At 44.0% G+C, this 27,807-nt stretch overlaps 1 protein-coding gene across 1 annotated transcript; it reads right to left on the bottom strand.

Annotated features, from left to right (window-relative positions):
* Slc10a2 (solute carrier family 10 member 2) lies at nucleotides 1–27,691 on the bottom strand. The gene is made up of 6 exons (XM_004663399.2): nucleotides 27,129–27,691; nucleotides 15,426–15,544; nucleotides 10,451–10,539; nucleotides 8,128–8,303; nucleotides 6,685–6,842; nucleotides 1–2,449 (listed from the first exon to the last, which is right to left on the bottom strand). The coding sequence occupies exons 1-6, from the start codon at nucleotides 27,503–27,505 to the stop codon at nucleotides 2,322–2,324; spliced, it is 1,047 nt and encodes a 348-aa protein (XP_004663456.1). The 5' UTR covers nucleotides 27,506–27,691; the 3' UTR covers nucleotides 1–2,321.
* Between the last annotated feature and the right edge of the window lie 116 nt (nucleotides 27,692–27,807).

The raw sequence follows: 27,807 nt of genomic DNA, 5'->3' as shown, positions 1-27,807 counted from the left end.
TTAAAAAAAATTATTTTCATTTATTTAAGTCTTTAAAATAAAATATTCATTTAATATGATACTCGCAGAGGCAATAAAATACATAATTTAATCAGCTATTCAAACTCATTTAAAAATAAGAGCTGTCATTTTATAAAGCTGAGCTATTTTTCTTCTGTCTAGCATATTAGGGAAAAAATATACAGCTCATAAGGTACCACATCATGTAAGAAAGCCAGGTTGTCTCACTCACGTATCCTAATCAACAGGGAGGAAAACCCTGCTGCTGAAGCTGCTGGCATCCGGGCCCTTGACTTCTGGTGAGTTGAAAATTTAATATGAATTCACAGGGTGTCTTTAGTGCACCTGTCTGTTTTCTCTTTTATGAGGAAAGTGTAGGAGGAACTTCATAGCTAGACTGTCTTTTGCATCCTTGGATGATGTTCTCTGACATTCCCCAAGAAGAAAATTCATCTTCTTTACTCCTAGTATCCCCTAAGAAATTTCCAGCTCATTTTAGTGTACTTGTCTAATAAAGAAGAAAAAAAAAGATATGGGGATTGTATTCAATATCTGTGAAGTTCTTATAAAAGACATAAATGCTATTGTTTTAAGAGTAGAAGCCCTCATCTTCTGCTGGAATTGCTGAGTTCTTACAATCTTTCCACAACCAGCAGGATCTAAAGCAGACCACCCAAATGCAAATGGTCTTTGGAGCAAAGCATTTGAAGGGGGTCTATGAGCCTGTGGGAGTGTCCACATGGACTGTGGAACAAAACCTCTAAAGACTGGTTTAAAAATATCCAAGCATCTGCTCCAAAGTGTTTGCATAAACGTGAGCCCTGCTGGCATCCACAAAGCTGGCTACCTTCTATCCAATCCCACTTGCTTCCTGGGTCACACCTACCTACGGAATTCACGTAGGAGTGTCCTTTCTACTTCTGTCCCTGGGAACTTCTCTTTTCCTTCTAGTGCTGTTTCATACTCACTACCGGGCCACTCTCCCCCTTGGCTCTTCTTCTAGCTCCTCCTGCTGCATACAAATATGACCCGATTTCAGCGTTTCCACTAGCTTGCTGCCATCTGTGCTCTTCAGTACGTTCTCTTCTTTCTTGCATTGTACCCATGCACCCACGAGGTTATCTCTCCCAACTCTACTCTCTCTGTACCTCCCTTTGCTACCTGCTGCGGACAATTCTCGTGAGCAGAACCGTCATGGTAACCATTCTGGACCAGCCTCTCTTGGGCAACCCTTGAGGAAGTTTCCCTTCAGAGCTTGAAGAGCGGGTAGACAAGTACAATCCAGTTTGAATTACTTTTGTTTTCCTTGAAAGACAAAGGGAGCACTAGTGGAATCTGGAGTTGGTGAACAGTTGTACCATATCCGGGATGAATTAAAAGACTGACTATAATGTGATGAGTAGATTCTAGTTGGTAACTCTCTATTTCTGTTTTTGGATTGTCACTGGAAGAAGCCTTTTTTTTTTTTTTTTTTTTTAATAGGAAGATAGAGATTTGCTCACATTATGCTATGAACATACAAATAAATAAATTGCAAAGTTTTCAAAATAATGATTAAAATGTCAGAATAATACATTCATGTCAATCTTTTTACAATCATAAATACTGGAAGAAACTCTCATTTTACAATAATAATCTGCTACATCTACTTTAACATACAAAAGTGCTCATCTCTAGGTTATGAGGTTTTTGCAACAGAATTCAGCTTAGATATGTGATATGTGGTTTTTCACCTCTATCCAGTTATGTCTACAGAGAGACTTCTGGGTAATATTTCAATGAAAAAAATATATTATATTTTATACAAACACACTTGGCCCTCCAGGAAAGCATTCCACATCAGTGGATATAAACAACTGTAGACCAAAAATATCAGGAAAAGTCATATCTGTTCTGAACATATTATAAACTTTGCTTTTTGTCAATATTCCCTAAACAATACAGTGTAATGATTATTTACATAGCATTTATATTCCACTAGGTATTATAATATTGTTGAGAGGATTTGAAATATTTAGGAGGTTAATGCAAATATTATGGCATCCTGTGAAAGTGACTTGAGCATCTGCTGATTTTGAGGCTAAAGGGCATTCTGGGACTCCCCCATGGGTACTGACGGACTGTGTGTGTGTGTGTGTGTGTGTGTGTGTATGCACACACATATATACATATATCTCAAACAGTACTTGTCACAAAATACATATACTCAATTTAAATTTACCACTTCATTTTTTCCTGCCGAATATCCCACCAAAGCAAATAATGATAGTTGTAGTTTCCAGATGGTTATTTGACAGTTTTCTTCTTTGTACACTTGGTGTCTACTTTTCATCTGGTTGAAATCCTCTATTTATCTCATCAAATGATGGCTTTGTTTCCGTTTCATTGCCCTTTGCCTCTGGAAAGTCTGCGTTATTTTTCCCGTGGCATTTCTTATATGTGACATACACTGGAAGGCAATACACAGGAGGGTAAGACAATTTCTTAATGACTACCCACAAAATTACTTTGGATAGCGATGATGTCGTTTGACTCAGAAAGCAGTTTTCATTTCCTGTATACTGCGAGGGCCACAGTCGCTCTTTGTTCTGAGATCACCCACAGTGGAGGGGAGCCTGTGCCTTGGGGAGACCTAGCTTGGAACTTCAGAGGATAATTGGCTCAGCACAGCTAAGTGGCTTCTGCAGAATTTTGGCCTGGGTGTAATGCGCACAAGAGGTGATGGCGCTATGCCTGTGCCATCCCGGTAACCATACTAGCATCCAACAAATAAACTTCCTGCTAGGATATAACGGTGAGACCTTGGTCTGGTCATGCTTTGTGGAAACACTTGAGCCAGAATAACATGCCTGGTCTCCTTTTATCTTTACTCATTCTTTATGTTCACCCAGCCTTTCCTGAGGCTATGTAGTGACCAGAGTGCCTTTCTCCTGTATTATTGCTGGCCTCTGGTGACAACTATTTCTCAACTTTTCATTAAGGTCAGCTCACCAGGACAGACTCTTCTGTAAGGGCAGACATGCAGCTTACGCATGCATATGTGTGCACATCTCTTCACATGTGGGGAGTAGTGAAGTGGGAGACAGTTTTAATAAGCCCATTTGGTTGTAGATTGAAGCCATATTTTCCAATTAAGCTTTATCTGGAGGAAGAGTGTGATTTTTGTTATCTAAATATCTGGGTGTTTTTGCTGTCTCAACATCTTCCAAAGCCAACAAGGGAACATGAGGGATGATTTAACATACCCATCTGTTCCCAATACTTCCATATAAAACTGTGGCATTAATGTTATGTACCACACAGGACAACTGTGAGTCTTCAGTGAGATACAACTCAGCGCTTAGTGTCAGCCATCATGGTTAGATACCAATGGTTAGATGCCAAGAAATACAATGTCTGCAATGTTTTGTAAGCCCAGCTCCCCTTTGTATTGGTCCCTCATCTCTAGTGATGTATTATATTTGAAACCCACTGAACTCTATCATTAAATTCAGTTGGGTTTGTGGTTTGTTTAGAGATCCAGTCTGGTACAAACTGCTTTGAGCTGGACTTGTGCCACTTGGGCCAATGGTATTATTTTGCTAAATTTTAGTGTACCTGGGTTGTCCCTTTGAGTCTTTCATCCTTTCTTTATTTTCTTTTAGTCATTCATCTTCTTATTCTAAAAAAAAAATACTTACAATTTTTTCCTACCACTAAAATATACTAATAGGTATTTCTTACTATATTGTTAATTTTTTTGTTCATTTTTATTTATTTATTTGAGAGTGACAGAGAGAGAAAGAGGCAGATAGAGAGAGAAAGAGAGAGAGAGAATGGGCGCACCAGAGCCTCCAGCCACTGCAAATGAACTCCAGACACGTGTGCCCCCTTGTGCATCTGGCTAACATGGGTCCTAGAGAATTGAGCCTTGAACTGGGGTCCGTAGGCTTCACAGGCAAGTGCTTAACCACTAAGCCATCTCTCCAGCCCATTTCTTACTATTTTTTTTAAAGGTAGGGTCTCACTCTAGCCCAGGCTGATCTGGAATTCACTCTGTAATATCAGGCTGGCCTCGAACTCGTGGAGATCCTCCTACTTCTGCCTCCCAAGTGTTGGGATTAAAGGTGTGCACCACCACTCCTGGCTAGTCATTTCTTACTCTTAATAAAGATACCTTGTAAGGGTCTGTGGAGATGGCTCATCAGCTAAAGTGGTGGCTTGCAAAGCCTGATGGCCCGAGTTCAAGCTCTCAGTAGTCATGTACAGCCAAGTGCAAAAAGTGGCACATGTATCTGTATTTGCAGTGCACGAGACACTAGCTCACCCATTATCCCTCTTATGTAAATAAATAAGTTATTTTTAATTTTTTTTGGTTTTTCAAGGTAGGGTCTCACTCTTGCTCAGGCTGACCTGGAATTCACTATGTAGTCTCACGGTGGCCTCAAACTCATGGCAATCCTCCTACCTCTGCCTCCTGAGTGCTGGGATTAAGGCGTGCACCACTATGCCCAGAAAATAAGTGATTATTTAAAGAAGATGCCTTGTATGTTGTCACAGCTATGAAAGAAGCTGTGGGAAAGCATCTGGTTAGCCTAGTGCACCTTTTCCCCCATCCTTTACTGGGTCTTCTGATACTCCGTTTCTTCTGGGTTAATCGTTTAACTACTACATTTACTTGGCAGCTCTATCAACCTTGTCCACCATTTCTGGCTTTTCTAGTAGACCTTACTAATTATTTGTCATAATCTTGCAGTGTGCCAAATTTAGTAGACCTATATACAAACAAAACAAAACAAAACAAAACAAGATGAACATACAAGAGAATGAGGTGATTAGGCCATAGACCTGTGTCTCCTGGCCCCTGCTAAGTCAGAGCCACATGAGACTTCTACCCTAGAGAGGAAGTATGCTGTGGGAATGACACCAAGACATTAGTGCAAAGAGTGTTGGCAGGCAAGATATTGGAATTGGGAAAGAAAAAACAATGAAAAATACAATAAAGCTGCAAATTAACCATTTTAAAAATTCATTTTCAAATTAATTTTATCTTCACTTTAAATTCCTATTAAGTTTAGCTTTAAATGATGCTTTAAAAAGTAGTTTAGGGCTGGAGAGATGGTTTAGCGGTTAAGCACTTGCCTGTGAAGCCCAAGGACCCCAGTTCCAGGCTCGATTCCCCATTACCCATGTAAGCCAGATGCACAAGGTGGTGCATGCATCTGGAGTTCGTTTGCAGTGGCTGGAGGTCCTGTTGTGCCCATTCTCTCTCTCCCTCTCTGCCTCTTCCTCTCTCAGTTGCTTTCAAATAAATAAATAAAAATAAAAAATTCAAAAGATATTTTATTTAGTCATTTCAAAAAAAAAACCCCTTAAAAACAGAGGTCTATCCATCTCTGTTTTCCCCTCCAAAGCTCAGGGACCATTGTTGGAAGGGGTGGCAGAAAGAACGTAAGAGTCAAAGGAAGGGGGTGCCGGTTACAATATTGTCTTTCCGACACAAAGGGGCCGTGATATTCATGACCTCACAGTGGCTGCCACTACCTACACAAGATCTGCATAATAGGAGGGAAAAATGTTGGCATCAAAATAGAAGCGAGGCCAGTTGGAAGAAGAATGGAGTCAATGGAGGGGAGATTTGTGAGGAGGGAAAGGAAGGGTGATGGGAGGAAATTAAGATCACGTTATGCTGTCTGCACTTATGCAAGTTGTCAAATAAGTTGAAAAAAATGGGGGTCAAGGACCACTGGGCCTTGGAAAGTACTATGTAGGGGGAAATTTCATCTCGGTGAAGGTCAGTGTGTGAGGGACTGATCAGAGTGAGGTGGAGTTTGTGATGGAGTGTGAAGAACTAGGCTAATAATCGTGGACACTTTAAACCAAGAACACCTTTGCTGAAGCTTCTTCACTTACATGGATATTTAAAGCAGGCGGGCTCAAGCGTACACACACCTGACTTACCGCTTCACCTGCTAAGTATCCTTTGTGGATCACTTTTATTGAAAACATACTGCGCTCCCAGAGCACCTTGAGATGGCATTTTGGAAAAAGATATCACTAGGGCCTGGGTTGTTTGGAAGCATTTAGACAGATATACACAATAAAATGGTCCCCACAGGTTAATATACCTCTCTCCTTACTGAGGAAAAGAAAGAGGAGGCAACTTATGCCTGTTACTTTTCACTTAAAAAATATCATCCCTGAGCCGGGCGTGGTGGCGCACACCTCTAATCCCAGCACTCGGGAGGCAGAGGTAGAAGGATCACTGTGAGTTCAAGGCCACCCTGAGAATACAGAGTGAATTCCAGGTCAGCCTGGGCTAGACTGAGACCTTGAAAAATAAAACAAACAAACAGACAAACAAACAAACAAACAAACAAATCATCCCTGAAGCTTTTCATAGATTACAGTCTTTTCCAGAGCAGCTGGAAGCCATGATGCTACTATGTGTGGCTTTTCCTTCCCATGGTTTTGTCTTTCTTTCATTGTTTCCTTCCCCCCTTCCTTCCTTCCTTCCTTCCTTCCTTCCTTCCTTCCTTCCTTCCTTCCTTCCTTCCTTTCTTCCTTCCTTCTTCCCTCCCACCCTCCCTTTCTCTCTCTCTCTTTCTTTCTTGTATATTTCACTATCGGCAACAGGGAAATTTAATAGAAACCTATTTTAGCAAAAGAATTCCATAGTGAAAATTGGCAAGCGTCATTCCTTACATCCTAATAGTATAGCTGCAAAGATGATCTGGAAGATGCTGTAGATGAGGGGGAAGGTAAACACGAGGTTGAGCTCCTCGGGGCTGAAGGAGAGCTGCACGATGGTGGAGCACAGCTGAGTGTTCTGCATCCCTGTTTCCAAGGCAACGGTCCGGCACCTGCAAGGATCGTTAAAAGAGTGTCTGCCTTAGTTGTTGTTTGGTTTATTATGGTGTCACATTAGAGGCAGACGTGAGAACAAGTGCATCAGATGTGTAATTTTGTCTCTTCCCTCCTTTCCTTCCCCCTTGTTTGACATACTGTGCATGTAGTACATTTGGAGTGTGTCCTTGCATAGCATGTACACACGCATGTGCAGATGCACGTGCCCTGTGCGCCTATGTGTGGAGCCAGGGGACAGCATCAGATGTCCTCTCTCTTTTCCACCACCTCCTCGAGACCAGATCTCTCACTGGACCTGGAGATGCCATTTTATCAGCCGGAGTAGCTGATCCACGTCCCCGGCCGTTCTCTGGTTTCCACTCCTGACAGGGCTAAGTTACAGGCATGCGTGGCTATGCCCTGCTTTTAAAAATATCTTAATTTATTTTCAAGGAGGGCGAGAGAGAAAGAGAGAATATGAGTGAGAGAGAAAATAGGCATGCCAGGGTCTGTTGCCAACCATGGTGAATGAACTCCAAATGCAAGTGTCACTTTGTGCATCTGGCTTCACATGGGTACTGGGAAACTGAACCCAGGCCAGCAGGCTTTGCTAGCAAGCACCTTTACCTGTGGAGCCATCTCTCCAGCCCTGTGTTCTATATTTTTATGTAGGTGTTGGGGAGCAGACTCTGGATATCTCAGGCCCTCGTGCTTGGACAGGGATGGCTTTTGCCTGTTGAGTCTTTCCCTAAGCCTCACCCCTCTATTTGGCTCAAGGCCTCATAATGTTCCAGGTTAGCCTCTGACTTTTAATTCTCTTGCCTCAGCCTCCTGAGTGCTGAGATTGCATGTGTTGTAAGGGGAGGGATTTGAATTGGCATCAGTATTTCCAGCTGCTGTGGGTTGAGCAGAGGTGTCTACTTGGATCCACGTGTTGGTCTTGTGTGGAAACAAGGGTTACCGCCGATAAGCTGAGATCATGAGAGTGTGCCACAATTCAACATGGCTAGTGTTCCTACAAAAGGGGGTGGGGTGATTCAACGAGCCATGGGTAGAAGATGACCATGTTTAAACTGTGGAGAGAGACCTCCAGTGACTCTCCCTCTCAGCTCTTCCCAGGGAACCAGGTCTGTCCCTATGCCACTTTCTCTCTGACTTCTAGCATCTGAAATTGTGACCCAATACCTCTGTGTCCTTCAGGGCCGCTCAGCTTGTGGTGCTTTGTTCCAGTAGTCCTAGCAAACCAGTGAAGCAGCCAGTAAGGAATAAAAGTTTTCTGACCAGTTGATGCAGACGTCATACCTGTACCAGGGCTGACCAGCTATCCTAGCCAGGAAAAACCCCAGGAGGTAACCGGCGATAGGAAACAGCGTTCCGATAACCCACAGTTTGGGTTCGATGGTCCAGGCACTTTGGTACAGGATCCCTCCAACCACCGCGATGAGCACAATGAGGATTGCTCCCGCTATCGACCCAATCTGGAAACAAAGACGCAGGTGAACCCGGCCCGCCTGATTCCGAGCAAGTGCAGTCGGGGAGGAGGACTAAAATCTGCCTGTTCACGGGGCTCTGCTGGAAGCGCTGATGCCGGAAACCACTATGGACATATCTCAAGAAATCAGAGCTAGCTACCGTTTCCATAATGGCTGTGCTAGTTTGCACTCCCACGAGCAGTGAATAAGAGTTCCTCCTTCCTGCGTCCCTGCTGTACACCCCTCCTGCGTGCACACCCCAAGGCCTTCACATTCCAGCACACAGGACCTCGTACATCCACGTTGACTGCTGCTGTATTTACAATAGCAAAGACTCGGAGTCAGCGCATGTGGTCATTGACAGATAACAAAAAAATGTGGCAGAAGCACACAGAGGAATTCTAATCGGTAGTATGGAAGAATCAAGTGATAACACCTGCAGGAAAGTGGATGGACCTGGAAATAATTATATTAAGCTCAGAAAGATCAGAATCTCATGCTCTCCGTGCTGTGCAGATCCTAGCTCGTGACAGCTGTAAGCGTGTGCATAAAGGGGCGCAAGTGCGGGTGAGACCTGTAGAGGTGGGATGGTAACTTAGAGTGAGAGTAAGCGGTGTACGGGAAGGATGAAGGGACACACAGGGCATGTAGGGAGAAGGGGAGGGTGTCTGGGGGAGAGGTGCGGGTGCAGGGGGTTTGGGGAGCAGAGGAAGGAATGAGAATTAACCTAAAAGAAGTCCTCCTTTCCCCTCTAATTCCCTCCTCAGTATGTTTTTCTTCCTTTTGTTAATGTCGCAAGCATCCTTTTATCTGGACTTCATCCACCTCATCTCTTTATATTGACTTTTGAGTACAGTTCTGTGTTTATACTTAAAGCAAATTGTTTTGAAAATGTCAGAATGAATGACTTCTAAATCTCTGTTAGCCAATGTTGCAGTCAGGGTCACACTGCTGGCAGAAATCACCCCATCAAGAGGAGCTTATGGGACAAAAGGGTTTATTTTGGCTTACAGACTAGAAGGGAAGCTTCGTGATGGCAGGGGAAAACAATGGCATGAGCAGAGGGTGAGCACCACCCCCTGGCCAACATAAAGTGGACATAGCAACAGGACAGTGTGCCAAACACTGGCCAGGGGACATTGGCTATAACAACCATAAGCCTGCCCCCAACAATAAACTGCCTCCAAGAGGCATTAATTCCCAAATCTCCATCAGCTGGGAACCTAGCATTCAGAACACCTAAGTTTATGGGGGACACCTGAATCAAACCACCCCAGCCAACTAAGAAAAATGAATAGAAAAGACAGCACATACTGTGTTTATTCTTGATCGGCCTAAAGAGGGTGTTCTAGCTTGGGAATAATGTTATCCAAAGCAAAGAATCCCCGCCATAGCAGGTGCCTGGAAGGACTGGCTTCAACACACTGACCTCATGTTCTGTCTTTGCTGGCAAATCTGAGCCTTTAGGAATTTAATTTCTTCATTTGTAATTGAGGATAAAATTTTGCCTAGTCACCGTGTATGGTTGTTGCAATAAGACAATTGATAGAAAATGGTTTAAAAGGAACATATAATTTTTAAAATTATTTTGTCCTATTTTACATTTTTAAATATTTGAAGGTGAGAACATTTTTTTTTGCCCAGAGAAACAAGGACTACCAAGTAGTTCATTTTTGTTCCTGAGCAGCAAATGTATCATCTGTGTGCATGTCCACATCAGTAGCTAGAACATTGCTGACATAGTTCATAAGGCGGAATGAATAGTTACTGCCCATACTTAATATCTACCACTTTCCAGGTGCTGAAATGGCCACTTGGTTGTTGGCCTGAGGATGATAAGCTCTGCTTTCTATGACAGCTGCCTACATGTTTTTCTAGCACAAACTCTAGACAAGATAACAGAACCACAGAAAGCCATCTTACTTAGTATTCTGAAGGGTGGATAGAATCTAACCCGTACGTGGCTCAGGAATAGGATTCTACAAGATGGACTGCATGACACGCAAGTGCAGGCCACCCACAAGGGAGTTACACAAAGAGAGAAACGCCGTTGAGTGGATGGAGAGGCACACCGTCCCATGCTTTCTGAGGACTGTCCCGCTGTCTGTCCCACTGTGGTGTCTAGCTGTTCAGCTGTGGTGTGGCACACTTACTTTAAGAATGATCTTGGCTTTTGCCGGCCACTTGTGATTGACGAACATTCCAACGGAAACAGGGACAACGAGGGCAACAAGAGAAGTACCTAGAAATGATGAAACAACATATAACACAAGAAAAATGAAAAGTAAGTAGCTTGGATAAAGCTTGGGTCGTATTTCAGTCTTTGTTCTTGAATACACAAAACAGGATCCAGGATCTCCCTGGCCCTCATGTACACCCCTGCACACACATTGCTTCTTTACCCATTCCAGTTAATAATTTAGTATTATAGGTAAAGAATTGATAATATTGGTGATGTAAACTCCTTGTCTATATCTGCTGATGATTTTTTTAGAGGTCCTTATACTGACAATAGATGTTAGTTTCTATATGTCAAAATCTTGGCTTTTTTAGTTACTTAGATCCTTATTTTCTAAAAAAATTCATAAAGTTTATGTGTGTGCATGTCTATGAATGTTCTTTCAGTGTATATAAATAATCTTTTTCATCTGTCACTTCACAATAGTCCAGATGAAAGAAACAGCTAAAAATATTAAAATAAAATATCAAAAACTTGGTCATGAGCTCCAGGAAATTTGAAGGCCAGTGAGTTCTAGTTAAAACTTAGCTCAGTTATTCAAATTTATGATGGCAAGGTGAGAGAATAGGATGAAAAAGCATGCCTTAAATTTTCTGTGAGATAATATATTTGACGACCTTTCATGTAATTATAATTCTCTGTAGCAGCATGCTCACCCAGTCGAATAAAGAATCATACTTCAACTTCACCATGGTAGATTTACTACTGCTCTTGTGACGTATGGTTTGTTTTTCCATGTTATTTAATACTCATCTGTCCATACTGCTTTTGTTTAACTGAACACCAATAGCTTCTACCTTCTCAAGGCCTATTTCCTTTTCAAATATCCTTTATAGAATAGTGTGAGGAAGTCAATTCAAATAATAAAATTCTAACAGGAGAAGTTAACCTAGAATTAGGACAGATTTGACTCTGGGATTGGAAAACAGACTATAGATTGCAAGCTGGAAAATGTTAATTTAAGATGAATATAATAGAAAAATACCACATTTTTTGGGGTAAGATTTTACCCTTAGAAACAATGTGTTAACAGTTACTTTTGCTCCAAAATTATATAACATAAGAATTAACTAACGACCAAGGGAAAGAAAGGAAGAAGAGAGAGAGAGAGAGAGAGACAGAGAGGGAGGGAGGGAGGGAGAAGGAATATGGATAATGAAGCCCTCTTGCTCAGGGGAAAATGCCTTGGTATATTCCCTTATCCTATCACATCATTTTGGAAGGAGACTTCCTTCCTTAGATCTCTGGAAGACTACACCCTAAATTTGTAGGTCTGAGTTAAAATTATCTTGATATAATTTGTTGGCCTTTCTGGCTCAAGATCCTCATGTTCTTGAGGTGCCCGGACATAACTAGGTAAGTATGAGCAGCTGTATCCGTGACAGAAGGTTTTCCTCCCTGGACCAAGTGAGGGCAGATGTTTAGTGACCTGAAGTTGATGAGAAAGGGAAGTCTTGGGAGTTCTCCATGCCCACATGAGGGCCTTCTGACCGTTATCCCTGGATTCTCCATTCCTCACTGGCAGGGGAGTGAATTCCCTTCTCTTCCAAGTCTCTGTCTTACTTGCTTCTCATTTCCCCTGCTGTCTGTGGAAGACGTTTGTCTATGTGGACTAAAGAAGCTGGTTATAGTTACCTCGTGGGGAACTTGACTTGGTCTTTATGAAGTGTCCACTGATAGGGGCGATGGGGAGAAGGAAAGACGAGAGAAGAGCCAGAATGAGAGAGGGCTAATAGTGGAAGCGGGAGCTGGGGCTTGCTTGGGCTTCTGCATGTGGGCACTGGGTAGGATGGTGCCTACTTTCCTGTGCTGTTGTGAGCACTCAGTGATTATGTGGACATAAAGATGTAAGTACAAGACACTCTCAGCATGAGACGCATGTGTAGGTTCAGCCACCTGCCACGGAGTATAGTTTTAGTGGCTCCGACTGTGCAGGGCACTCTTCCCAGCCACATGGCCCACATGCCAGCTTTTGTGGGGCCAGCAGAATTTCTTCAGTGGCAGGGAGCTTGCTGTGCACTGTGTGGGAGCTGTCCTGAGCCCTGGGCCTGCCTGTGGAGCTGGGTGGAGAGCCAGCCAGAAGCTATTCCCAGCTCCCCAGTAACCTTGAGCAAATTAAACAATTACCCCAAACCTCAACAACCTCATTTATCAGTGATGACAACATCTCAGGAGGCCATCAACTCATTATTTTCTTCATTAGAGAGAAAAAAAAAAGCTACAAGGAAACTGGAAAGTCGCTGGGGAGATAGGCCAGTCAGTGAAGCGCTTGCCTCACAAGCATTACGACCTGAGTTCAATTCCCAAAACCCACATCAGAAAAGTGCAGGGGCCTGGGGATTGCCCAGTGGGTGGAGCACTAGCTGGACCAGTATGAGGACCGGCGTTCACATCCGTAGCATCCACGCAAGTGCCTGAAATGGTGGTAGTTGCCTGTCGTCCTGGAGTCAACACCTGAGAGGCGTTGGCTACCTAGACTAGCCGAATCAGGAAGCTCTAGGTTCAGTGAGAGATTCTGTCTGAATAAATACGGTGGAGAGATATTGAGGAAGACACCTGACTCTGGCCTCTCCATGCACACAGGTACCCTTGCATGAGCATCTGCACACACACACACACACACACACACACACACACACACGTGCTCACCCACCCATATATAGACATGCACAATGCATGTGTGCACCACACATGCAAAAAAAAAAAAATCTTGCATGGAAGCACATGTTTACAGTCTCTGTGTTGGGGAGGTAGGAAAGGCCAGGCTTGGGGCTGGTTGGCTAGCCAGTGTAGCCTACTTGGTAAATTCCAAGCCAGTGAGAGAATATGTCTCAAAAAAAGAAAGAAAGACAGACAGACAGACAGACAGACAGACAGACAGACAGAAAGAAAGAAAGAAAGAAAGAAAGAAAGAAAGAAAGAAAAGAAGTGAAAGGTAAGTAAAAAAGACACCCGAGGTTGTCCTTTGGCTTCCACATGGGCACATCCGTGAACCCACTCATACACGTTACACAAGCTAGAAAATGTAAGGTCAAAGGTCAGATTGGTGACTGGGCTGGGCAAGTGTTGCCGTGTACAAACAGAGCTAATCTTTGGCTCCCAACTCCTTTCTCTTCCGATTTCCTTCATTTCTGTTCTCTTTTTACTCTTGACCTCTTCTGCTGATATTTTCTTCTACTGAGGCGCTAATTCCTTTGTCACTTTCTCCTCATTTCAAAATCTAGTCACTTTAAAAGATATGGTATAAGTCATCCACATAGTAGTTAGAATTAATCAATGTTCTCATTGCCATTTTCCAGAAGGGAGTGATTATCAAAAGGAGATTATTTTAAAGCTTAACTTTTTTTTTTTTTTTTTTCTTCTGGCAATGAGGAATGAGCAATCAGAACTCCTCAGTAAGCAGGTAGGTTCTTGAAAGGCCCACACTATTCTACACTAGGATAGACCACGGTGTTAGGTGTTTCGACAGGGATACAGGTCTGTGGACAGGGAGGGTCCTCCAGACCCTGTTTACAAGAGATTCTAGTTGAGAGAGAGTATTCTCAGGGAGGATCTTATATAGAAACATACTTTCCTGAAGTCAAGGAGGACCACAGTTGTCCCCTCAAATCTAGTGATTGTCAGCACTCTGTGCAGTGCAGAGACGAGACTCTCCACAGAGCAGTGCAGACCAGCCCCACCATCGCTCGCTAAGTGCTCCGACTCCCTCGCCTACGGCACGGAGCCCATTCGCTCACAGAAACGACACTGTGAGCAGAAGGGAGGTTGAGTCCGCTCCTCCATCCCAACAGGAACTCCCTACAAGCATCCCATGGAGTCTCTTGTGGACCTCGGCTGCATGCTTTCACTGGCGGAGACCCACGCCTTTCTGAGGCAGTTAAGGGAAGACGTTTCCAGGTCCAGCAGAGAGACTCTTGTGCAGTGCACCCGGGGCCTCTCACTTCTGTTGCGGTGTGTCTGGTAGGCCTGCTTTAGGCGTACTTTTTCTCTTCCTTCCTTTGACTCCATCCTTGAGTTATATACCAAGCACTTCGTCCTCCATTATTCTCTGATTTTTTTAAAAAATATTTTATTTATTTATTTGTGAAAGAGATAAAGATTCAGTCAGAGAGAGAGAGTGAGAATGGGCGCACCAGGGCCCCCAGCCATTGCAAATGAACTCCAGATGCACGCACCACCTTGTGCATCTGGTTTACGTGAGTTCTGGGGAATCGAACCTGGGACCTTAGGTTTTGCAGGCACATACCTTAACCACTTAGCCATCTCTCCAGCCCCATCTTATGATTTTCTAACAAACAAGCAATCTTTCCTTTGATACTGGGGTTGGACATTCAGGAGCAGACATGAGTAGAGCAGGTATAACTAGCCATTTGACTTTCACGACATGCAAATACACGCTGTACCATTGTCTTCTGTATCAAGATGTGGTTCACAGTCAAGCATGAGAAAGACGCTTCATTTGGGAGATTCCCACTGGGTATAACCACCGCTCTATCTTGAAGTCATTACCTGGACTTTTTGTGTGTTTTCTTTTATCTCATTGTCTGATGAACTAGGCATGCTTTGGAAGTCAGGGAACAGGGGTGAGGTCTCACATACAGCCATGTAATCCTCCTCAGGACATATTGCCGGAGTGGGGAGGAACCCTTAAATTGGCTCCTTGCTATGAAGACTTGAGCTAAGGGAAACTCAAATTGTTCTCATGAGAACAAGGTTTGGAATTTGCATTTTGTCTATCCTCACCTAAACGCCAAAGTGATTTTTCTAATGAAATTGTATTTGGGAAAAATCTGCCTCTTGTTTGGGAGGTAACTGACACTTGGCCGTGAGCCTGACTTGAGACCCTAGCACAAGAGTCTATGAAACAGTCTTGCAGAGGCGCGACCTACCTATGTTGTCATAGGGGATCACGATGGTCCCAGAGTCGACCCACATCTTGGTGTAGATGTACAGGCAAAGGGGCATCATGCCGAGGGCAAGCAGTGTGGAGCACGTGGTCATGCTGACGCTGGAACAAAACAAGCAGCTTGATGTGCACCCGCGATCTCTAGGGAACAGTTGTTTTCATTCCCAGTTCATCACTATCAAGTCCCACAAAAGCCTCACTCCATTAGTAATGTCATCCTGTGTGATGGCAGAAATCTGTGTGCATGAGAGTTTGTGACTTTGGAAAGAATCATGCATGTTTGCTGTCTGCCCACTTAATCTGCGCTGTCCATCCCTCAACATTGGTCTTGTGTCCTCAGTGACGTTTATGACGTGAGCACACCTCCTGTTATCTGACTTTTTCTCCAACCCTAACACGACCACCCCATCAGCATCTTGGAGTAGAGTAGCTTAGCTCAGTAGTGGCAAGAAAGCAAGAAAAGAGATAGAAAATATAGCTGAGTCTATGGAAATGGTGACAGAACTAAGAATACTCTCTAGCAGAAAGAAGGCTGGGGTGTGTCCAGGACTCTCGCTGTGAAGTCCAGCCCCTCCCCTTAGCTGCAAGTGATCTTGGGAGACGCTAGGGTGTACAGGAAGTGGATGGCTAACTAAAAGTGTTCCTCCTTGAAGTGGATTGGGTGATGTGGTGGGACTTTGTGTTTGGGGGTCACCCATGCTTCTGTAAGTAACCCCTTACTCATACTGTGTATGTAGCCGTGATAAGCTCATTGGTTCACCAAACTGGACTCTATCTGGTGTGATTAGATGTTTGTTCACATCTCCCAGGAAACATGAATACAACACCTTTAAGCCAACCATCAGAGAAGAGCAAACATGACCATTTACCATGGGTGCCTGGGGGAGTAGGCTGACTTTAGCTTTGGTCATGAGGAATCTCTGTTAAATGATGCCATTGTTAGCACTGTGACAGAAAATACAAAAGAATTTGAACTCCAGATGCTTGCACCACCCAGTGGCATGTGCGACCTTGTGCCTGCCTCACCTTTGTGCTTCTGGCTAAGGGGGGTCTGAAGAGTAGAACCTGGCTCTTTAGGCTTGGCAGCCAAGTGCCTTAACAGCTAAGCCATCTCTCCAGCCCACGAAAGGAGCTTTTGGGAAATGAGTCTTCCTGGTCCTCTTCAAAGTGTCCTAGACACGGGGGCCGTTCTCAGCCCGTGAAGCACAGCAGCTTGATGCCTGAATTCTGAAGCCACTCACTGGTTTGGAAGAAGGTGATGCCCCTTAGTGTGTGGCTGTGGGGAATGTATTTGACTCATCCTTGCCAGTCCCTCTAAGTACAAAGAGCCAGGTAATCACCGGTACCTCCTAGGCTGTGGAGAACGAAATAACCTGTCTCTGGAACAGTACCTGACCCTCACTGAGAGACAGTTGCTATTTTTGTTTATGTAGAAATGAGTGCATTCATTTTCTCCTTCACTACTGTGTGGCATCAGACAAGTTTGAACAAGTTTTCTGAAAGATTGTCTCTGAGGCAGCTGTAGCATGGAGCTGATTAGAGTGATAATTTCTTAAGGCTGTTATATGCTTACTTGGAGGAAAATACTGCATGCTTACACTGCATGCCTGCCCTCTAAACAACAGCACCAGCAGCAGCCACTGTGTACTGTGATGAGGAAGGTAGATGAAAATAAAGATTTTATCTCAGTGCATCTAATTAAAAATTTCCAAGCATGGGATAAAAATGGGTGGGGGAAATATATCAAGAGTCTAACTTCTCTCTGATAATCTTTTCTCTTACGTGAATTAATGTGCTTGAAATGAGTTTAAAAGATTCAGATAAAAAATGTTTGTATTAGCTGGGCATGATGGCGCATGCCTTTAGTTCCCGCTCTCAGGAGGCAAAGGTAGAAGGATTGTCATAAGTTTGAGGCCACCCTGAGACTACATAGTGAATTCCTGGTTATTCTGAGCTACAGTAAGACTCTACCTCAAAATAGTTTATATTAATACAGTTAAAATATTATAACAATAACCAATAAGAGGGGAATTAAAGACAAAATATCCCATGTCTTCTCTCATTTGGAGAGGTTTAATATATATAAAATATGTAATCTATATACATATATACACACACATATATATATTATATATATATGTATATATATATATGTAGAGAGAGAGAGAGAGAGGAAAGCACAGAGGAATGGGGGGGTTGGAAACAATATGGGTAGCAAAGAAGGGTAAATTGCAATGATATACATGTATTGAAGTGTCTTAATGATACCCATTGTTTTGTATACTAACTAAAACAAAATTAATAAAAAGGGTTTCTGAGAAATTCCCTCCACTATGGCTATAGATTAACTTCATATAGCTAGAAAGTAGGGTGTGAAGGTAACATCCCAGCCAGAAAAATAAAGTTCAGTTGCTGTTAATAGTGCTTTGCCCTACTTGCAATGGTAAAGACAGTTTTCCCTTTCCTCCCTTTATTTGTTATTCTCTGTCTTAAATTGTCCTCATAGTTAAGTCAATATATTTCTATGAATCGAATATCTTCCTGAGTGTGAGGATGGATGTGCAGGGGACCAAAAGTCCTTATCTGGGCCACAGTGAGGAGTAGCCTGAGAGTATATTTTCAACTCTAGGAACACATTTTAGCAAGACGTTAGGAACTTTCTTTTGTTAAAAAACAATTCTTGAGCTGGGCGTGGTGGCGCATGTCTTTAATCCCAGCACTCAGGATGCAGAGGTAGGAGGATCGCTGTGAGTTCGAGGCCACCCTGAGATTACCTACTGAATTCCAGGTCAGCCTGGGCTAGAGTGAGACCCTACCTTGAAAAACCAAACAACAACAACAAAATTCTTTGTGAAAGCTTCGATTCTGATTGCGTGTGTGTGTGTGTGTGTGTGTGTGTGTGTGTGTGTATGCAGACAGGTGTGTGTAATGGAAGTTGGCAGACAACCTGGGTGATGTTACTCAGAGACAACAGACAGTGTCACTCTAGGACCCTGAGCTATGCACAATAAGGTTGATTGGCCACTGAGTTCTAGAGGTTCTCCTCCCCAAGTCTCTGTCTCACCAACACGGTGTTACAAGTTTGTGTGCTACCACATCCCACTTTGTTATGTGTATCCTAGGGATTGAACTCAGCTTCTAACGTGTGTAACGTAGGCATCTTACCAGCCCTTCAATTCTGAATTACTGTGCAGACACTTTATGAAGCCATATCATGGTTTTGTTTGGTGTGGGAAAACTCCTAAGGATCACATGGACAGACAAGGTCAGAGTAAAGGAGAAATGTTTTCTATTTATTTTGTTATTTTGTCAAAAAGTTTTATTTGTTGGAAAAAAGCTACTATCAAGTGACTAGGTGGCCGGAGGTGGATGTTATATGAATGAATAATATGAACAAAATCATGACACTGAAAATGTTGAAATGATTCACAGATAATGTTAATGAACAGTGGAGAGGAATAAGTTCACAAAACCCCTTATTTTACATGGAAAAATGTGAAGTTCTACAAAGGGTAGAGATGTCAAAAATAGAAATATTACTGAGAGTTTATATTGGAATGAGAGAAAACGCTAATGTACCAGAAAATAAAAAAAATATTTTTGGCTTTAATTCTTGGCAGCTAATTCCATTAGCTTCCAGGGAAAACTTTTATGTGCGTGTGGAAGTAAAAGAAATTAATAGATGAGAACTCTGTGCATGTTGAGGAATTCAGTGAAATTAGTGACTCAAAATGCAGACGCCTACAATCATATTAAAAGTGAAATACCACATTTGGCATGATCAAAAGCACAGTGTCTAGAGGCTGGGGAGATGGCTCACTGGGTATGAAACTTGCCATGCAAACATGGGGGCTTGAGAGGGCCCAATTTGCTCCCAAGTTCTATCCCCAGCACCCACCTAAACAGCTAGGTCTCGTGCACATCTGTAACACCAGTCCAGTGGGAAGCAGAGACCAGAGAATTACCAAGGCTTGTTGGTCAGTCAGACTGACTTTAAAGCTCTGGGCTCAGTGAGAGACCCTAAGTCACAGAAACAACCCGGAAGAGTGACAGAGAAGGACTCCCAATGTCCTCCTCCTGACGCCGATGTGTCCTCCTCATGAGGATGAGCATGGCACAGACTTGTGTACATGCATGTGTACATACTACACGTAAATCACACAGGACCACGCCACACATACTACATACGTGGAAAAGAAAGCAGACGGTCTAGGTCAGCTTGATTTGGTAGGGGCTGCTATGTGACAGAAATATAGAAATCTGAGAGGAAATTTGTGGATATTACCCATCCATATCCCAAATCTGATACCCATATGCACTGACTCAGTGATGTTATAAAGGTGGCGAACTTTAACCTTTATCATCTACCAATGCAGACAATGTTAGCACTGACCTGAGATTTTTTTTCTTTTTTAAGGAGTAAGATATACCAATGTACTATGAGTACAGTGCTAGGCAAATGATATGACCTGTAAAACATTAGCTGATAAAATCAAATCAATGATAGATGAGAGAAATAAAGCTTGGTTATTGTCAGGGCAGATAAAAGGCAGAGTCAGGTGCTGGGAAGATGGCTCAACAGTTAAACGTACTTGTTTGCAGATCTACTAGCCTGGGTTCAATTCCCCAGTACCACAAGAGGTACAAAGTGGAGCATGCATCTGGAGTTTGCTTGCAGTTGACAAGAGGTATGGTTGTGCCCGTGCTCACCCTCCCTCTCTCTTAAATAAATAAATAAATAAATAAATACTTTTTAAAGGGAAGAGTCATATGAGATTAGTATGCCAAACTGAAGTGGAAGGATTGCTCTGAGTTTGTACTAAGCCCGAGGGACATGGATCATAACCTTCTACAATATCATGGAAACTAACTTGGAAAATGAAATGTGTAACTACATTTGCTCAAAGACAAAAAAAAAAAATGTGGAAGGAAAAGCCACAGAACAGGAAATGCAGAGACTGTAGAAAACAGATAGTAGTGAAGAAACTGGGGGTATAAAGGAAAGGAGGCATGAGAATGGAGCCTCCAGAGAGGCCAGGGGAAGGGGAAAGAAAAAGCCACTGCAGAAGCAGAGACCAATGCTAAGACTGGAGACCTGCCTGTGGAGATGAGCGGACACAGGGATGCAGGAAGTCTCAGTGTAGAGATGGAGACCTGCCTGTGGGATGAGCAGACACAAGGACGCAGGAAGTCTCGGTGTAGAGACGGAGACCTGCCTGTGGGATGAGCAGACACAGGGATGCAGGAAGTGTCAGTGTAGAGATGGAGACCTGCCTGTGGGATGAGCAGACACAAGGACGCAGGAAGTCTTGGTGTAGAGACGGAGACCTGCCTGTGGGATGAGCGGATACAGGGACGCAGGAAGTGTCAGTGTAGAGATGGAGACCTGCCTGTGGGATGAGCAGACACAAGGACGCAGGAAGTCTTGGTGTAGAGACGGAGACCTGCCTGTGGGATGAGCGGATACAGGGACGCAGGAAGTCTCAGTGTAGAGATGGAGACCTGCCTGTGGGATGAGCGGACACAGGGATGCAGGAAGTGTCAGTGTAGAGATGGAGACCTGCCTGTGGGATGAGCGGATACAGGGACGCAGGAAGTCTCAGTGTAGAGATGGAGACCTGCCTGTGGGATGAGCGGACACAGGGACGCAGGAAGTGTCAGTGTAGAGATGGAGACCTGCCTGTGGGATGAGCAGACACAGGGATGCAGGAAGTGTCAGTGTAGAGATGGAGACCTGCCTGTGGGATGAGCGGACACAGGGACGCAGGAAGTGTCAGTGTAGAGATGGAGACCTGCCTGTGGGATGAGCAGACACAGGGATGCAGGAAGTGTCAGTGTAGAGATGGAGACCTGCCTGTGGGATGAGCGGACACAGGGATGCAGGAAGTGTCGGTGTAGAGATGGAGACCTGCCTGTGGGATGAGCAGACACAGGGACGCAGGAAGTGTCAGAGTAGAGATGGAGACCTGCCTGTGGGATGAGCAGACACAGGGATGCAGGAAGTGTCAGTGTAGAGATGGAGACCTGCCTGTGGGATGAGCGGACACAGGGACGCAGGAAGTGTCGGTGTAGAGATGGAGTCCTGCCTGTGGAATGAGCGGACACAGGGATGCAGGAAGTCTCGGTGTAGAGATGGAGACCTGCCTGTGGGATGAGGGGACACAGGGACGCAGGAAGTTCCATGGGCTTTGGCCACTATCATATTCACCTGACTGGTCACACACATTTGTCCCGGGTACATTTTGGTCATGTGATATCCACGACATGGCTATTACTTGGCTTAATGTTTGTTTATGTATCAGATTCACAAATGACGCTGTGCCATGCTGGGGTCATCACAGGAATAGCTGAAATATCACATGGATTTCACGAGGACAAATAACTGTTGTTTTTTTTCATATGCATTTATTTTAAAGTCAATGTAATGGTTTCTACCTGAGAAGAGACGATGGGAGGGGCAGGGGAAGTCGCGTCTTCTCTGAGGAACCACTTCCAGGAAAGTTAACACCAGGGAGAATTGTTTGTTTTGATACCATTGTGTGATGTTTCTCAAACAATGAAGGAAGATACTGGAATAAGTGCTCACATCAACCCTGACAGTTTTGCAGTTCAAGTAGAGACGGGGGAAGGTAAAAGTGAAAGAACTGGGAATGTAAATAGGAATGGGATTGTATCTGTGAATTATCATGAGAGTTATCAAATACTGTAGAACACTAAAATTTTGCAGGTCTCTTATCCAATAGCTTGGAATTTACAGTAAGTTGATGTAAAAAATATTTGAAGGGTTGGAAAGATGACTCAGTGTTTAAAGACACCTGCTTGCAAAGCCTATTCATTCTGGTTTAATACCCAAGCCACTCATGTAAGCCAGAACACAAAAAGTGGCAAAAGCATCTGTCATTCATTTGTAGCAGCAAGAGGCCCTGGCATGCCCACTCCCCACAAACACATAGATCAATAACTTTTAAAGGGTTATGTTCATGGTTCAGTGGTTAAAGGTGCTTGCTTACAAAGTCTGCTGTAAAACTAGATATGAAACGTGGCACAAACCTCTGGCATTGGTTTGCGATGGCAAGAGACCCTGACACCTGCCCCCCCCCATGCATAAAAATTAGTAAATAAGCATACATGTTTTAAAAAGTATTTGAACATTGTCTCCCTAATGTGTATGGTGTAATGTCATCTCACATGGAGAGTGACGAACCTCTTCTGTGACTGCGGCCCGTGGACCATTCACTGGGCTGGCACACTGTGGCCCCTCTCGGGTACCACCGCTCACAGAAAGATTCTCGCCTAGGATGAATAAGCAGTGTGGTGGTTTGATTCAGGTGTCCCCCATAAACCTAGGTGTTCTGAATGCTAGGTTCCCAGCTGATGGAGATTTGGGAATTAATGCCTCCTGGAGGGAGTGTATTGTTGGGGGCGGGCTTATGGGCTTTATAGCCAGTTTCCCCATGCCAGTGTTTGGCACACCCTCCTGTTGCTGTGGTCCATCTTATGTTGGCCAGGGGGTGATGTCCACCCTCTGCTCATGCCATCGTTTCCCCCTGCCATCGTGGAGCTTCCCCTCGAGCCTGTAAGCTAAAATAAACCTCTTTTTCCCAGAAGCTACTCTTGGTTGGGTGATTTCTAACAGCAATGCGAACTGGACTGCAACAGTAAAGCGGTACCGAGGAGTGGGGTTGCTGATAGACACCTGACTGTGTGGCTTTGGCCTTTTGAAGCTGATTTTCAAGAGGAATGTGGAAGGAGTTGAAACGTTGGCCTATGAGATGCCTTGCAGTGCTGTAAGTACAGCTTGATGGTCTATCCTGGTCAGAGCTGAAAGACCTGAAGGCAGTAAGAACTATGGACTGTGAGGTTTGGCTTATGAGGGTGAGAAAGAGCTGTGCCTGGACTGGGCTAGCAGTTTGTGTGAGAAGCTTGCTCTTGTGCCCGTGTCCTGAGAAGTTGTGCAGGGTTGCTTTGCGTAGAAATGAACTGGTGTGTGCAGAGGGATATGGCACAGAAAGAAAAATCTTTGGGTGAACTATTGCCCGTTCAGCTGCAACTGAGAGATTACAACCTTTGAGACTGGGCTAGCTGACCTGCGCTGGGGCAACAAGAAGAATGTCAACTCTTTTGAAGGGGTCTGAGTGCTCAAGGAGTGTCCTGTTCTTCAAAGTCTGCTTTAATCCCCCCTGGATTAACAAATTGGCACCCTACCTGGTATTGTGGAGTATAAGAAATGCTGGAAAGAGGGTCATTGAGTTTGCAACACGGTCTTGTGTTTTGGAAATGGCCATGGGCAGTGTGAAGCAGGTTTGCTGGTTGCCTGCATAGAGACCCCATGGGGCCATGAAGATGAACCGTGGCTTGCAGTGGAGACCCAGTGGAGATGCCGGGACCATGAGATGGCTGCCGAGGAGCTGCCGGCCCCGATGAAGTTTCCCAGGACTGTGAGTAGCCTAGCTGGAGGGGCGGAATTGGAATGCCAGAGACTTGTTGCTGGTTAGAATTATCGGACTTGAAGATTTGTCACTGGCTGGAGTTGCTGGACTTGAAGCTATAGAGTTTGATGTTTGCCCTAGTTATTTTAAATCTTGTATTGGTTGAATGTTTATTTGCTATGCCCAATGCCATCTTTTGCAGTGTGAATATTTATTCTGTGCCATTCTGGGTTTTTTTTTGAGGTTATGTTTTGGTATTATGGCTCAGTTAAAAGATCTTGAATTATGGGGATAAATGAACATCATTGAGACTGATAAAAACTATGGGGACTTTTAAAGTAAGACTGAAAGCATTGTATTTTACATCATGTATGGATATCAGTTTATGGGGGCCAGGGGCGGAATGTGGTGGTTTGATTCAGGTGTCCCCCATAAACTTAGGTGTTCTGAATGCTAGGTTCCCAGCTGATGGAGATTTGGGAATTAATGCCTCCTGGAGGTAGTGTATTGTTGGGGGTGGGCTTATGGGCTTTATAGCCAGTTTCCCCATCCCAGTGTTTGGCACACCCTCCTGTTGCTGTGGTCCATCTTATGTTGGCCAGGGGGTGATGTCCACCCTCTGCTCATGCCATCGTTTTCCCCTGCCATCGTGGAGCTTCCCCTCGAGCCTGTAAGCTAAAATAAACCTCTTTTTCCCAGAAGCTACTCTTGGTTGGGTGATTTCTAACAGCAATGCGAACTGGACTGCAACAAGCAGCAACTGCTGCACCTCATGCATCGCCTTCTTTTGGGGTGCAGGCAGCCCGGGTTGTTCCCTTTCTGTGCAGGACTCGGGCCCCCCCTTTTCCTTTCTCTTTCTGATCACCTGTGTGCTAGAAGACCGCACAAGAGAGCCCCCGAATCAGGCAAGCTTAGCGGCGCATGCATGAGAATGTCAGTAAAGCTAAGTAGAATCTGTGTGCAGGGTGCAGACCTCTCTGAGTCTTGTCAAGTTCCAGGTGGTTGAGGTTGCCAGACAGGCGACTATCAGACTGGGTAGATGCTGCTCTTAGGTGTTGTTTGCAAGGTCAGTGTGGACCCAAGGAACACGCATCTTGCATGATTATTATTCTAGGATTTAGCCAATGCTCTCTTTCCTATTCTGAGATCATTCTGACTAACTGAAGTTTCATGAACATGGGCTAGATGAAGGTTTTCCTATAAGGTTTTAAATTCTACTTTTAAAAAATATAATTTACATTATTTCATCAGCTTGAGTGGACAATATACCATCTTTGGTTCAAGAGAAACATAGTTTCCTTAAGGCCAGCCAAGTGCAGTTCAGGGCTCTTTGACTGACTTTGCCTTGACCATCTGCGGGAGAACCCATTACCATTGCGGAACAAGCCAGGATCATGTACAATTGATCTATGCTCAGCAGCTGTAACCAATGTGGCATTACATTAAGGTGCAGGCTGTACTGTTATGATAGGGCTATATTGCTTAAAAGTTGCAAATATGCAAAAAGCTGTTTAGTGGAGGACAGATCTGCAGGGCCACCCCCCTCAGTTTTAGTGGGCATGAGCTTTGAAAGTTCTCTCCTCTGTGTTGATCAAACGAAATTGAAGTCTAAAGAGACCTGATTGCTATCTTGTGGTTCACAGATTAACCAAGGTTCAACAGCATACTTCCATCCTGTGTCCTCACACAGGGCCTTTCTTTCAGGAAAAGAAATTCCACTGCCACGTAGCACCTGCATGCGACTCTGCCAAAGCGGGCAGTGCATATACTCTGCAGACTGGAGAAATCAGTATCCTCTTGGGATGAGAGGGCATGTTCCTACACGCTCACCAGACACTTAAACTGTGCAGTGGTTATAATTGTGGCTTTTCTCCTATGCATATAGTAGCTGGATATTATCAGTTGAGTGCCTACAGTCCAGTATTTCATGAGCACACATGGCATTGACACCTAGATGTTCAGCAGAAATGCTTTCTTTCCACAGGGAATGCGGGACGTCAGGGAAGGGAAATACACTTTGTCTACTCAATATTCAGCATTAACATTTGATCTCTAGTCCCAGTGATGCTTCTTATTCCTATTAGATTTTTCCTCCACCTCTTGGTGCTGTATCAGATAGGCACAGGATGGATGGAGCACGCTTTATGATTTCGTCCATCCTGTGGGAAGCAGAGAAACTACTTCCTATTTATTTTGTAGTAAGTTTAACATAATTAAAAGAAAACACTGTTGGTTCCCTGAACCCTTTTATTACCAGTAGACACAAAACAAATATTTGAATTCTCTACAGTTTATACCAAGAATGAGTTTGCCCAAAGAATAGGCTGTTTGGTGGAGTTGGCTGTTGTCTCATCATAGACTCTAACATTTGATGAGCTGATGTGTGTACTTAGAGATCCTGGATGTTATCAAGAATTTTTGTTGTTGTTTTAGTTTTTGTTTTTGGAGGTAGGGTCTCACTCTTGCTCAGGCTGACCTGGAATTCACTATGTAGTCTCAGGGTGGCTTTGCACTCAAGGTGATCCTCCTACCTTTGCCTCCTGAGTGCTGGGATTAAAGGCATGCACCACCGTGCCCGACTTGAAAGATTTTTTTTTTTTTTAATTCCTCAACAACACTTTTTCAGTTACATCTTACTGCTTGGAAAATATCTTTTACGAAAAACTTTGACTCCTTTCCCAGAGATAATCTGTAATTATGTAACTCCTTGTGATCTGAATTAGACTTAAAAACACAAGCACCATATGCCCGATCAGAAGGGTAAAGCCCACATGCTTTCTCTCATATGTGAAGTCTAGATTCAATTTGTGCACACATATGAACATATGTATATACATTACCTGAAAGTAGAAAGGGAACTATGTGATAAGAAGAGAGCTACAGGGAACAGGGAACAAGAGAGGCTGACAACATAAAAACATGGCATGAAAGTAGGAGTGAGTATTTGGGGGAGGGGAAGGGGAGAGTGTAGTGAGAGGGAAAGTGAGAAAAAAGTGTCTGATATATATGTATAAAAATGTCAAAATGAAACCAACTGCTTTGTATGCTAACTAAGAATTCATAATAAAAATTAAAATGTAAACAAGACATTTTATATATATATTGTATATATATTGTAAAGGAGCAGAAACGAACTAAAAGCTGAAGATTCTAGCAGCTGTCCTCTCCTGATTTAACTGGGCATTCAGACGCCTCAGGCTGCTGGGAATATTGGCCGCTGATGAGCACAGCAGTCGCCTCGCCGAGGCTGCTCTTACCTGAGGTCCATATCACCATCCACCCAGTAGGCCAGGATGTTGGAAGCGGTTCCTCCAGGGCAGCATCCCATGATGAGCACCACCACAGCCTGCAGCGGGAGGATGCCAAAGGCCACCGACAGGAGGAAGCCTGTGAGAGGCATGATGCCAAACTGGCAGAGGAAACCCACGAGGATGCCCCATGGCCGCTTGATATGCCCGAGGAACTTTCCCATCTCCACGTTGCACCCCATCGAGAACATCACCATGGCCAGCAGGATGGTCAGAATAGTGCTGAGTACCAAACTGAGGATGGCATTGAAGTTGCTCTCGGGCACCACGCAAGATGCCCCTTCACAGACGGTGGCATTGGGGGAACACGCCAAGGAGTCGTCCATCGCTGATTTTCGGCTCAGTCCACAAAAGCCCAGGCTGGCTCTCCGGCCAGCTTACTTGAACACGCCAAACTTTTAAACCCTTTCTCCACATGCGGCACTTGGTGTCACTTTCAAAAGCCACCTTAGAGAAGCAATAAAAAGAAAAACCATAAATGCTAGTATGTCGGTTTCGAGAGGTGACATTACAACACAGCGCAAACAGTGAATCATAAAAGTTCAGCAAAACTACTGGCCCAGACAGAAAGTTACAATTAATCATTTATTACCGCGATAACGAACCATGCTACATAGCTATGTTAATG

This window comes from Jaculus jaculus, chromosome 3 (genome assembly GCF_020740685.1).
Source record: "Jaculus jaculus isolate mJacJac1 chromosome 3, mJacJac1.mat.Y.cur, whole genome shotgun sequence".
Lineage (NCBI taxonomy): Eukaryota > Metazoa > Chordata > Mammalia > Rodentia > Dipodidae > Jaculus > Jaculus jaculus.
The sequence above is the reverse complement of the archived record's forward strand: the minus strand, read 5'-3'. Positions and strand labels throughout refer to the sequence as shown.